Below are 11,207 nucleotides of genomic sequence, written 5' to 3'. Positions count from 1 at the left end.
CCTCTGCACACCACCTTCTGGTGGCAGCTCCTCCTGAAAACTGCAACTCCCGGTTACTACAAGATGTATTCCTTACCTCTAAGTATTCTCCAGCACAGAAAAAAGTTTGCTTATGTATGAATTTGACATTTTAGGACATCAGTAGCCCCTGTGTAGTGTTGTGATCCTTCATACCAGTGTTGAAGGGAGAGCTGAGGGAAGGAACATAGGACGTAGGCCTGCCTCAGAACAGCACCCAAGCCCCTGTGTTAATTTACACACCACACCTTCTGCCAGCGTAGAAGCAGAAGCTGCAATCCAGAAGCTGAATTCTGTGGGACTCATCACATACTCTACAGGTCACAACAAAGAGCTCAATTCCAGATCTTACAGACATTACTCACCTCATCTATGTTTCTGAGCCACTTGCTGATGTTTTCAAAGCTCTTGGCATTGGTGATGTCATATACTAGCATGATCCCCATGGCACCTCTGTAATAGGAGGTGGTGATGGTGTGAAATCGTTCCTGCCCTGCTGTGTCCCTGCAGAAAACAGACAAAAGTACATATATCAGAGGCAAGCTCCAAAGAAACCAGCATGGTGTATCTATTAGACAAGTGTGCATGGCGCAGTACGGGCTCTACTGCACCACGACCGAGGGATGTGCAATGTTTTTGAAGAGCGGCAGGACACACTCCCAATGTGCAGCAGCAGCAGCTTCAAGGAAGAGCCATTCCCTCCCAGATGTAGTTGAACACTCAGAGAACAAAAAGAGCAAGCTTCAGTAAGCCAGGTTCATGAGGGTACAGAAACTCAGGGCTTGAAGTTTTTCTTTTGGATTTTACTTTCAAGGGGATTGTGTCTTTAAAAACACATTTCAGAGTCAACTATGACAGAGACAAAAGACACTGGACTGCTTAACTGGGCTTACACGACTAAGGTGGCAGAAGATGAAGCTATCTGTTGAACAGCAAAGTGGTGAACAGCAAAGTGGTAAGTTGCAGTAGGTCTTCTGGTATATTACAACAATAAACAAACTCAGTATCAAGTCATGGTAGAAATTTGCTTATAATTATTTTAAACTTAGTATTTTTATTGACAACTTGAAACTCGCACCCAAAAGGAGAAACTTTTATTTCTAAGTCTCATATCTCAGGGAAGTGTCTCAGACTTCTGAGCCCCAGTGGAACCCAGTAGCGGACAGGACGAAAACAGGAGCAAGAAATGCTCTACCAACACTTCGACAGGACTGTGAGCTCCAGAAACATCGTTGTCCCAGACACTCCCTCCTGTTACTGACCAGTTCTTCCCAAATGAAAGTAAAAATAAGCCACTTTAAAACTCAATCTACAATTTTTAAGTTACATACCATAACCACTGACAGCCTGATTAGACACTGCACAAACCCAGCTGACTCAGTACTCAAGTTTCTGTAGCAAGTTCCCAAAATGTTGTAGATTCTTTAGCAGTGCCACTGTCAAAGTCAGAGTCTGGAACTGCAACCAGCGATGACCTGACCCAACTATCCAGTTAACAGCACCACGATGACCAAGAAGATCCCTTTCCATTTCAGCAGCTGCTGAGCAGCCACGAAGACAATCACTCAATGTTTTCTGGAACTCAGACTTAAAACTGAGAAGAATTTTGTTTTCAGATCAGTTTTATAAAGCTTTAACGTGATCTTACAAATATATATTCCTGAAATTTTAGATTAAAGTTTATGAAAAGTAAATCTAGAAGATGTACTATAGCATTGTCAATTTCTATAAGCAATATGGTGAAAATTGATCATGCAAGATTAATGACAGTATCTATTTTCCCATCTAATTTTGAGATCTTTGATGGAATGCATGAGATTTGTTAAACTCACATGCCATTAAGTTGAGAATTAAGAGTTAACTGCATATTCTAGAGCCTTTCAGAGGACATAAACCTAACAGATTACATGTTCACAGATATGTTTTCAGTGACACTATTCACACAAGGTAGAATCAAAGGTGTCTCCAAATTTAAACTGGTCTAAATTGAGATTAAACATTCCCTAACTGCCTTCAAAAAGACACAGCGTTCCCCTCAGCCCACATTTCCTCGTTCACAAACCAGTAACCTCAGAAAAGATCACAGACTGGAGTTGAACTAGCTCAACTCATTTCCCTCCCAACTGTTCCTGAGGTCACAGCGAATGCCTTGCCAGAACACGGACACCACCAGGCACTGAGTCCTGTGAAAACTCGGCTCTCCCCACCGCCCCGTCACCTACAGCTGAACCAACAAACGCTGACTGTAGTTGCCAAATCAATTTGTTTAAGCACACGTCAAATTTCTGGCCAAGTATCAGTTGGCAATGGGAAGTAAATTAAAAGCCCTGAAATCTGAAGATGCCATGGACGAAAATTTCCTGAGATGCAGGGGAAATGCTCTGCAAAGTTTCTTCTCAAAGAGTCTTATTGGCTCTGTTTGGCTTGGACCTCAGACCCAGCTTTAGCACACACGATAGCCACCCGAGAGACTGATTGCCCCACCTTTTATCTCCTCCCAGGAGATGGCAAACACCAGGAAGAGGGCAAAGAGCAAAGGAGGAGGAACAGGGGCATGTCCTAAACCTGAGCACCACTTTGTTCAGAGATGCTCTAACAGGCCATGCTGCAGAGGCTCGCTGGCAGCAGCCTCGAGAGACAATCTAGTCCATTCCCTGGCTCTACAAAACGTTGAGTGATATCCACATTATTCCTGAAAGATGCCTGATGTTCTGCTAAAGACCTCTGACAATTGCTGGCTTGAATTCCCCCTTCTCATTTCCTTTCTGTCCCATTTGAAAGTTTCTCCTGATGGCACACTTGGGTCGTCTTTAGTGCAAATTAAGGCCGTCAATCCTTGTCTCACCTTTCATAGGTAAGGAGAGGAGTTCATTTCCCTTCTTTCTACAACTACTTTTTGCATACTCAAACACAGCTCTTGCACCTTCTCTGAATTTTCTCAAGCCACCTCAAGTTCTTTACAACTTACTCACTGGCCAAAGGTCTAAGATACGCAGCCTCACTTATTACTCTCTGGATTCTCTCCAATTTGCCCATGCCTAAGCAAAAACCAGGACACTCCTCCAGCTGAAGTCTTACCAGCCTCATACAGGAGTATTTTCTAGAAGACTTGGGCATGCCTGTTTATGCATCCCACTCCCTTTCCTTATGATGAAGCAGATTTTTCTGACATTCGAGTAACTGATTACACATGCTGAACTTGATAACTTTGCATTTGTCTCCACTGAATTTCACAGGACTTTTTTCAACGACACTTCTCCAATCAGTCAAAAGCAATCTGAACTATAATCCAGTCCTCTACACAATTTATACTTTGCAACTTCATCTTTTCCTGCTTAGCTTAAATACAATACTCTCTATTCCCTTATCCCAATCATTAAAGAAAACATTGCCTATCATGAAACTCAGGACAGACTCCTGCAAAATATCTCAACACAACTCTTACACATCATTTATTTTCTCTCACCATGAGTTTTGCATCCACTGATAGAGTCTTCACCTAAGTCATTTCCCCCTAACTTGCTTATATCAAGCAGGACAGCGTCAGAAAAGCCTTACCAAAAACATCAAGATATAACGGCATCTGCGATTTCTCCCCTCCTGACAAGGCCAGTAGCCATCACAGTAAGAATTCAGATTGATTTTACACAACTTGGCACTGGCAACACTTAGTTGTTACTCATCGCTTGTCACGTCCTATGTGCCTACAACTAACTTGCTTAGTTAACTCCTCCAGTGTTTTTTTCTGGCAACTGAAGCTAAGCTAATGGATGAAAAAAAAGCTGGGGAGGGAAAAAGCAAAGAACCTGGAGTGTTCCCCCCCCCCCCCTTTTTTTTTTCCTCTATATAAGTACTGTATTTGCCCTTTCCCCTTCTTAATGGATTCTCCATTCATTATTCAGAGATAACTCTTAATGGATGTGAGATTAGAGGACTGACTGAAGCAAACAGAGGAAATGAGTTATGGTTTTCAAACTGCCTACGACTGATGAATCCACCCTAAGCAAATAGCACAAGACAATTGGAGACCGCATGTCTTGTTTACTGCCCTGGCTTTACATTCTTTTGTTCAAACCTCTAGGATGTAACAATATGCTCCAAAGCTATGGGTGTGCAATAAATCCTTGATGTAGGCAAAAACATTTGCGGAAGCTAGCTAGCTCTCCAAGCTAAAATAAATGTAGACAAGGACTATTAAGAGAGCCAAGGAAAATGAAGCCCTACTGGCACAGGAGGAAACCGAAAGAACTTGCTTTGTTTAGCTGCAAAATGAAGACAAAGAAGGTCTTCCTGTGGGACGAGGGAAAAGAGAAGCACAAGGAAAGTGAAAAATCTATTTAAATTATTCTCATACCAACATTAAAGTATGCACAAGCTATATCATATTAGAGGTTTAACCAACAGAGAAGAAATTTCTGGGACAGCTTTCCAGTTGACCTAGCAGAGACTAAAGAAACCTTAAAATGTACTATGATTTGTTTATGAAAGATTTACATGGATGCAACAAGAAGAGATTATATCTGATGATCTGTGAAGATTCTTCCAGTCCCCATAGCTCGAAATAAAGGTCTTCAACGTATTAAACCAAATAATTCCTACCAAAATAATCCTAAGAATTTTATTACTGTCCTACTGTTTCGTCTTATGATTTTTTTTTAAAACTACATAGCAGAATACTGCATTGAAGAAACTGTACTGCTGACATCAGGCACACTCTGGAAGCCTTAGTGACTGGGTCGAAGACTTTCCTTCACAAAGGAACATCTGTAAGATACTTCATGACCAGCAAATTTCAGCTTTTCTGAAAAAACATTGAGCCAGGGGGGAAAAAAAAAAAAAAAATCTATAATGAGTGAAGTATCTAATTGTTTATAGGAAGTCAGACAAACATGCCAAGAGAGTCTCTTCTACCTTGAGCTACGCACATGGTGAATGGTCTCAAAAGCTCTCAGCAGCAAGAGTTAACTTTTAGACACTCCTAGGGTAATTGCAAAAATTAATGAGACTGATTGTACCCTAGTTAGTGGTGCTGTCTCCAGCTTTGGCTGTACTCCACATACTTACTAAATGCATGAACTTGCATATAACAGGGGGTTTCCACATATGTAACTATTTCAGATAGCTATGCTGCTGCACATTTCTTTCACCTGGACAGGTGTTCCAAGTCAGATGATTACTTTTGCAACGAGCTCATTGCTGAGTAAAACAAAATTCGGAGGATGCTTTTCTAGCTATGAAGAAGTGTTCCCAGCAAAGATGCACTGATAGAAAAATGTTACTTTATGGTCTTCTACACAGTTAAAAGCTGCATACTAAAAAAAAAAAAAAAGGCTGTTTCTAAAATTTGGAATCAGTCAGTAAGACTGTATGAAAATACACTGACATACAAGTTTTATGTAAAGATAGGAGGATCAGAGTAGCAGCTAAGTAGGAAAAAAAGAAAAAAATTAGATGTGTTTGAATCTCTGAGTTAAGTGTTTTTCAGTTTACCACAGAAGCAATTTTGCCATCATACTGCTTCCATATTAATACAGCACTATCAAGTGTGATTGTTTCATACACCACTAAAGAGAAATGGATTATTTGTCTTACCCAGCTCTGGAAGCTCTTCAGGATCTAGCCTTTCAGATCTCAACTTTCTGGCCTTAACGATGCAAGTCACCGCGTTGCAACAAGCCTGCGCAGACACTCCTGGGGCAGCAGTTCTGCAAACAAGCCTGTCCCAGACGCGCAAGAATCAAGCACTTTGCTAACTACTGTCATTCACTTCAGTCTATCAGAGTTCCTTGTTCTGGCTTGACAATACATACTGCACACTGATACAATGCCAGGAATCTGCATGAAAACTGGTAAATAGAAAATTCACAAGTGAGGAATCAACAACTGTTATACCCCATGAAGCCCTGCAAAATTAACTCCTCATACAGCTCTACCCATGTATTTTGGTTACTCCTTAAGATCAGTTTAAGACTAGTTTAAAACTGTTTAAGACTAGACACATATACACCACGTGGCTGTTTAAGGAAACTTGGGATTACTTACTATCTGACTTGGAAAAGCAAGGACCTCTTGAAAAGGCTACTCACTCACTCACTGTCTACATAACCCCACTCTGTTCGTAATGCCTAGAAACCTATTCCTAAATCCTGCAGTTATTCCTTGACAGCTTTCTGCCTTACCCCATGAACATGAGCCGGCAGTGTGCCCAGGTGGCCAAGAAGGCCAACGGCATCCTGGCCTGTATCAGAACTAGTGTGGCCAGCAGGAGTAGGGAGGTGATCGTGCCCCTGTACTCGGCCCTGGTGAGGCCACACCTCGAATCCTGTGTTCAGTTTTGGGCCCCTCGCTCCAAGAAGGACATTGAGGTGCTGGAGCGTGTCCAGAGAAGGGCAACGAAGCTGGTGAAGGGCCTGGAGCACAAGTCTGATGAGGAGCGGCTGAGGGAACTGGGGCTGTTCAGCCTGGAGAAGAGGAGGCTGAGGGGAGACCTCATCGCGCTCTACAACTACCTGAAAGGAGATTGTAGCGAGGTGGGGGTTGGTCTCTTCTCCCAAGTAACCAGCGATAGGACGAGAGGAAATGGCCTCAAGTTGCGCCAAGGGAGGTTTAGACTGGACATTAGGAAAAACTTCTTTACTGAAAGAGTGGTCAGGCCTTGGAACAGGCTGCCCAGGGAAGTGGTGGAGTCACCACCCCTGGAGGTATTTAAAAGACGTGCAGATGAGGCGCTTAGGGACATGGTTTAGTGGGCATGGGGGTGTTGGGTTGACGGTTGGACTCGATGATCTTAGAGGTCTTTTCCAACCTTAATGATTCTATGATTCTATGACTCCAGCACTCCACAGTCAGCATAAGGGTGTTCGGAGGTTTTTTGTTTTGGATTCACTCTCCCAATATCAACATCCTGTAAATCCACCTTCAGGATCACCTCTTACAGTTCCTAGTTGTCTCCCCAGACTCTGGAGTCTGTGAACAGAGAGACCAGAAAGTGGTTGTGTTTTCTGCAACGAATTTTCACAAAATACTCTTGAATAAATGGAAAGAGGGCTCCTGAGGTAAGTTTTTCTGCAATAGCAGAACAGGATACACCATGACCCTCTTATTTGTCAAGTTCTATTCTGAAATACTTGGCTGATCTGGGTTTTTTCCCCCCTCCACGTTCCCCTTTCTCTATTTCATTTCCATTACGCTCAACTAGAGCTTCTCCCAGAGTCTCCCACTCCTGCTGGTGGATTTCCAGCAACTTTGATTTTCACTGTCCTTGAGCTTAAAGAATCCTTCCTTCTCTTCCATGTCTGCTACCACTATGTATTTTTTACGTGACAGTAATACTTCCTTTCAGCCTTCACTTCACCAGGATGAAAAGCCTAGATCTGACTTTTGTGCATTCTCACAAGCACATAAGAGCCGTTACCTGGTCAGGCCAGAGGTTTTCCAGCTTCCACTTCTGTGTCGTTCAAGGACTTCTGGAGCCAGAGATCACATCTGTGTATTTAACAGTCCAAAACAGACTGTTCCTTCGTGAAATCCCTTGCGAACCCACGTACATCTGCAGCTACCACAACATCCTGTGATGAGGAGTTTCACAGCTTAACTTCATTTCTTTGTGTTTTGCATGTGCTGCCTTCTAGCCTTACGCTAGAGCTGATGTTCTGGTATTGGAAAAGGCAATGAGTTATATCTACCTCTACCTACCTTTTTCAGTATACTCATGATTTTTAAAATGCGCTTTGGTTACTTCTCTGACATCCTGAAGAATCCTAACTTTCCAGTTGTTCTTCCTAAAATAGCTATTACATCCCTCTGATCAACCTACTTGCCCCTTTCTTTCTAGGGCATGCTAATCAAAATTGTATATTATGTTAAACTGTGACACTTACTTCCCTGCCCACTGGAAATGATGGCAGCCACGGTATCAGAAAAATCACATTTAACTTTTCAATTGCTACATTATGCTAATAAGTTTAGTGAATTACAGGATGCCTAAGCATTTTGGTTCCCATTTCAAAGCAATTCTATGCAAGTTCCTGGAGTGTATGATATTACACTCTTCATAGCTGAATTTTTAGATCTATTCTACATTCCTCTAAAGCATTTCATCACTTTCGCAATGATAACAACATCTTTTCCTGGAGCAGTAACCTCTCATTTTGGTTCTTTTATTCTCCCTCCCTTCTCTGTACCATGAGCATTACTGTATTAATATTTTTCAAGACGTTCATTGGTGTCAACCCTCCCAGGTCCCACCCTTCATAAGTGTTTCTACTCCCAAATCTTTAGCCTAATTCCTTTCTCCCAAATCCTGTACTAAGCCCACCACTGGTGACTTTCCATGTGGCATCGTATTGTATACTGTCGCATCAACAAATTTTCTAAACAGGCGAGTAGCACAATAACCTAACCAAGAAGATACTCGATTCTTCTATGTGCTTCCACCCAGAATTTGACATACCAGTACTCCTCCTGATGGATCTGCCCTGAACAAGCTCATTCCTTCAGAAGGCCAGTCCCGAGAGCTGCGTCCCATCCTCCTTGCTTGCAGCCCATGCACCATGCACCTACATGAGGCTCTCCAGAAGCTCCCTGCACACAGACATAGTCCCACTTGCGACCCAGTCCCACCATTCTCCACGTCCTCTTGTCCCAGCCTCCCCTCTCCCCATTTCAACATCGTTTTGCAACAGGCACATTTACATTTGGAGCAATATGAAAATGCTTTAATCCTAGCTTGATCCTTCCTGAACAGCAACCCCAGTTTTTAATAGCCATGAAGTATCAAGTTGCTTATCACCTCTGGCAAGGTTTAACTCTGCTTGACCTTTGTATTCTTGCTTTACTCCTATATGTAATTTTAGAGGTCAAGGCATGACTGAGATACTGCCATGTCTGCTCTTTTTCCATACCCAGGAAGAGGCAGGTAGCTATATTGCTCTGCAGGAAAGGAGCAGAGCTATATTAGAAAGTGCCAGTTTTATCCGTTTTCTGTAAAACTAATTGCCAATTGAGATTGCACCCCCACGCCAAAGAGTACAAAAGCCAGTGCTAGCCACAGTAAAACACAGCAACACTGTGTGTTGCTTTGCAGGCAGCCAGAGAGCAACTCCTATACTAGGACAACAGCACGAGAAAGATTTAATATGTGGGTGGTGGAGGATTATATGGATCAGTAAGAGGCAGGTCAATATAGTAATTTTAAACTGGGGAACAGTTTATTTCTATTATCTATGTTTTCTGTATGTGAAAAGAAATATACTTTTTGCCTATGTAAATAACAAATGCTACATAATTGAACACTTAATCAAACCCACTGATGTAGAAATCTTATTCTGTAAGTGACAGGTTTGTCCAGCCATCAGTTTTGCAATTGATGGCTCATTGAACACAGCTCCTTCATAAACATTGAGCAACGCTATGTAAAGAAACTCCATCATATTTGGGAAATGGCTAACATCCATTAAGTTCTTTAAGGTACAAAATTCTGTCACCATCTGTCATTCTGCAAGCAGCTGAATGTCACTATTCTGAAAAAAAAGAGGTATCAACTTGAATAAGCACCAATAATAATAATGATGATGATAATAACAACAGCAACAATGACAAGACAAAACTGCCTTTGCTTCTAACAATAAAAGGGACTGTTAGGAAGGAAGAAAATAGCATTACGAAAGGCTGGACAAAGATACGGCGGCACTTTGGAGAGCCGCGGCTGGACTTACTCGTGTGGACTGGGCCAACGTCATTGCACCCGGTATCCTGTCTCTGTAAGCGACCAGAAGCAGCACAGACGTGCGTACGAGAAACAGGGCAAAGCGATACGCAATCTCACAAACAGGACTATAGTTTTCAGAGGGGGGTGAAACCACAAATGAAATTCCTCCTCTAACTTCTGAGCATGGATATGCTGCATGAATACAAGCGCACCTGCAACGCAATACTAACCAAAAGCACACAAGTGCCAAGGGTCCCATTCCCTGTCCTTAACTGAAAGCCTGTTTTCTCTTCACCACCCGTCTTTTGTTATCTTCTGATCAGCTTCATCAAGCATGGAGCTGTGTCCCAGTGGAAGTGCTACCTACGACTCAGAAGACGTGTTTTGTTTGTTCAGCTACATTAGCTCCTGTGCGTTTACTTCAGTTCTAAAAGCATGACCCATACTCTGGACACAAGAAAAGCTACAAGAACAGCCTCAGGTTTACAGGGGAAATGTTCCACTAAATGCATCCTTTGCTTACTAAACCGCTGCAGCGGGAGTGAAGGGTAATTCTGGAAATATGTTACACAACTCCTAGAAGTACAGGGTGAGTTTAAATACAGGAAGCGGTGGTTAAATATAGAAGCATTGCACAAAATATCTTCACCAAAAGACACTGCTGTCCTAGCCACCAAACCACTGCTGGGCAAAACTCCTCCTACAGGAAAAGTTGGAAACTACAAAGCCTAGATTTGCCCCCCCCCATCAGAAGTGGATGCCATAGGAACTTCATTTTCTGCTTTCCGAGTTTCATTTCAAATGTGAAATTTTAAACTGGCAGGAACCAGAAGCAGATTCATACAACGACCTCCCAACTTCACCATGTTTAAAAGTTGCAATTTCAGAAAACTCAGCTCACCCAAACTCCTTTTCATTTCTCTAAGCCACAAACCCACAGTGCGTACAGCTTCATTACGGCTTGCTCCTTTGTCTATATACATACCAAACATCCTCAGTATTCCATATTTTCAGTTTTTACATTTCATGATGACTTTTTCCTAAGTTTAGTCTAACACTTCCTTTTAAGTCATTCCAATGTTTTGTTCTACCTTTCTTTCCCATGGTGATTCACAGCACCTACCCTTGTTGGGGTAAAAAATACGACACAAAATGATTGTTAGAAGTTATGGTTTGATCTGGGTTGAAAATCTGAATGTTAACAGCCTGGTGAACTCATACAGCAAGAGCTGCCCAGCAAGTCAATCAATGAAGCTGCATTACACCTGGACGGCTCTTTAGCTAATGCTCTCAGTCCCTTCCTTTCCGCTGCTCTGCTTTTGGTCCCCAGCTGATCTATACCCATCCTTCCTCGGACAGCTCCATCTAAAACATTGCCCTTACGAAGACGGTTACCCTTTGTGGCTTCCCGCTGAAGCATTCCAGTGCATTGAGTTACTTAATCATCCAAATGCTTCCTTATCGATCGGCTACGCAGTTT

At 42.4% G+C, this 11,207-nt stretch overlaps 1 protein-coding gene across 1 annotated transcript in view; it reads right to left on the bottom strand.

Annotated features, from left to right (window-relative positions):
- Nucleotides 1–353: 353 nt before the first annotated feature.
- LOC104074192 (ras-related protein Rab-10-like) overlaps nucleotides 354–11,207 on the bottom strand; it is a gene marked incomplete at its 5' end in the record, with an annotated part of 11,916 nt that continues 1,062 nt past the window's right edge. Inside the window, one exon of the mRNA XM_009574242.1 lies at nucleotides 354–522. Within this exon, the coding sequence (XP_009572537.1) occupies nucleotides 354–522 (169 nt within the window). The remainder of the gene's footprint in view (nucleotides 523–11,207) is intronic.

The sequence above is a fragment of the Fulmarus glacialis genome, unplaced genomic scaffold, assembly GCF_000690835.1.
Source record: "Fulmarus glacialis isolate BGI_N327 unplaced genomic scaffold, ASM69083v1 scaffold10723, whole genome shotgun sequence".
In the NCBI taxonomy this organism is placed as follows: Eukaryota; Metazoa; Chordata; class Aves; order Procellariiformes; family Procellariidae; genus Fulmarus; species Fulmarus glacialis.
Note: the sequence above shows the minus strand (reverse complement) of the source record. Positions and strands in the feature narration are given on the sequence as shown.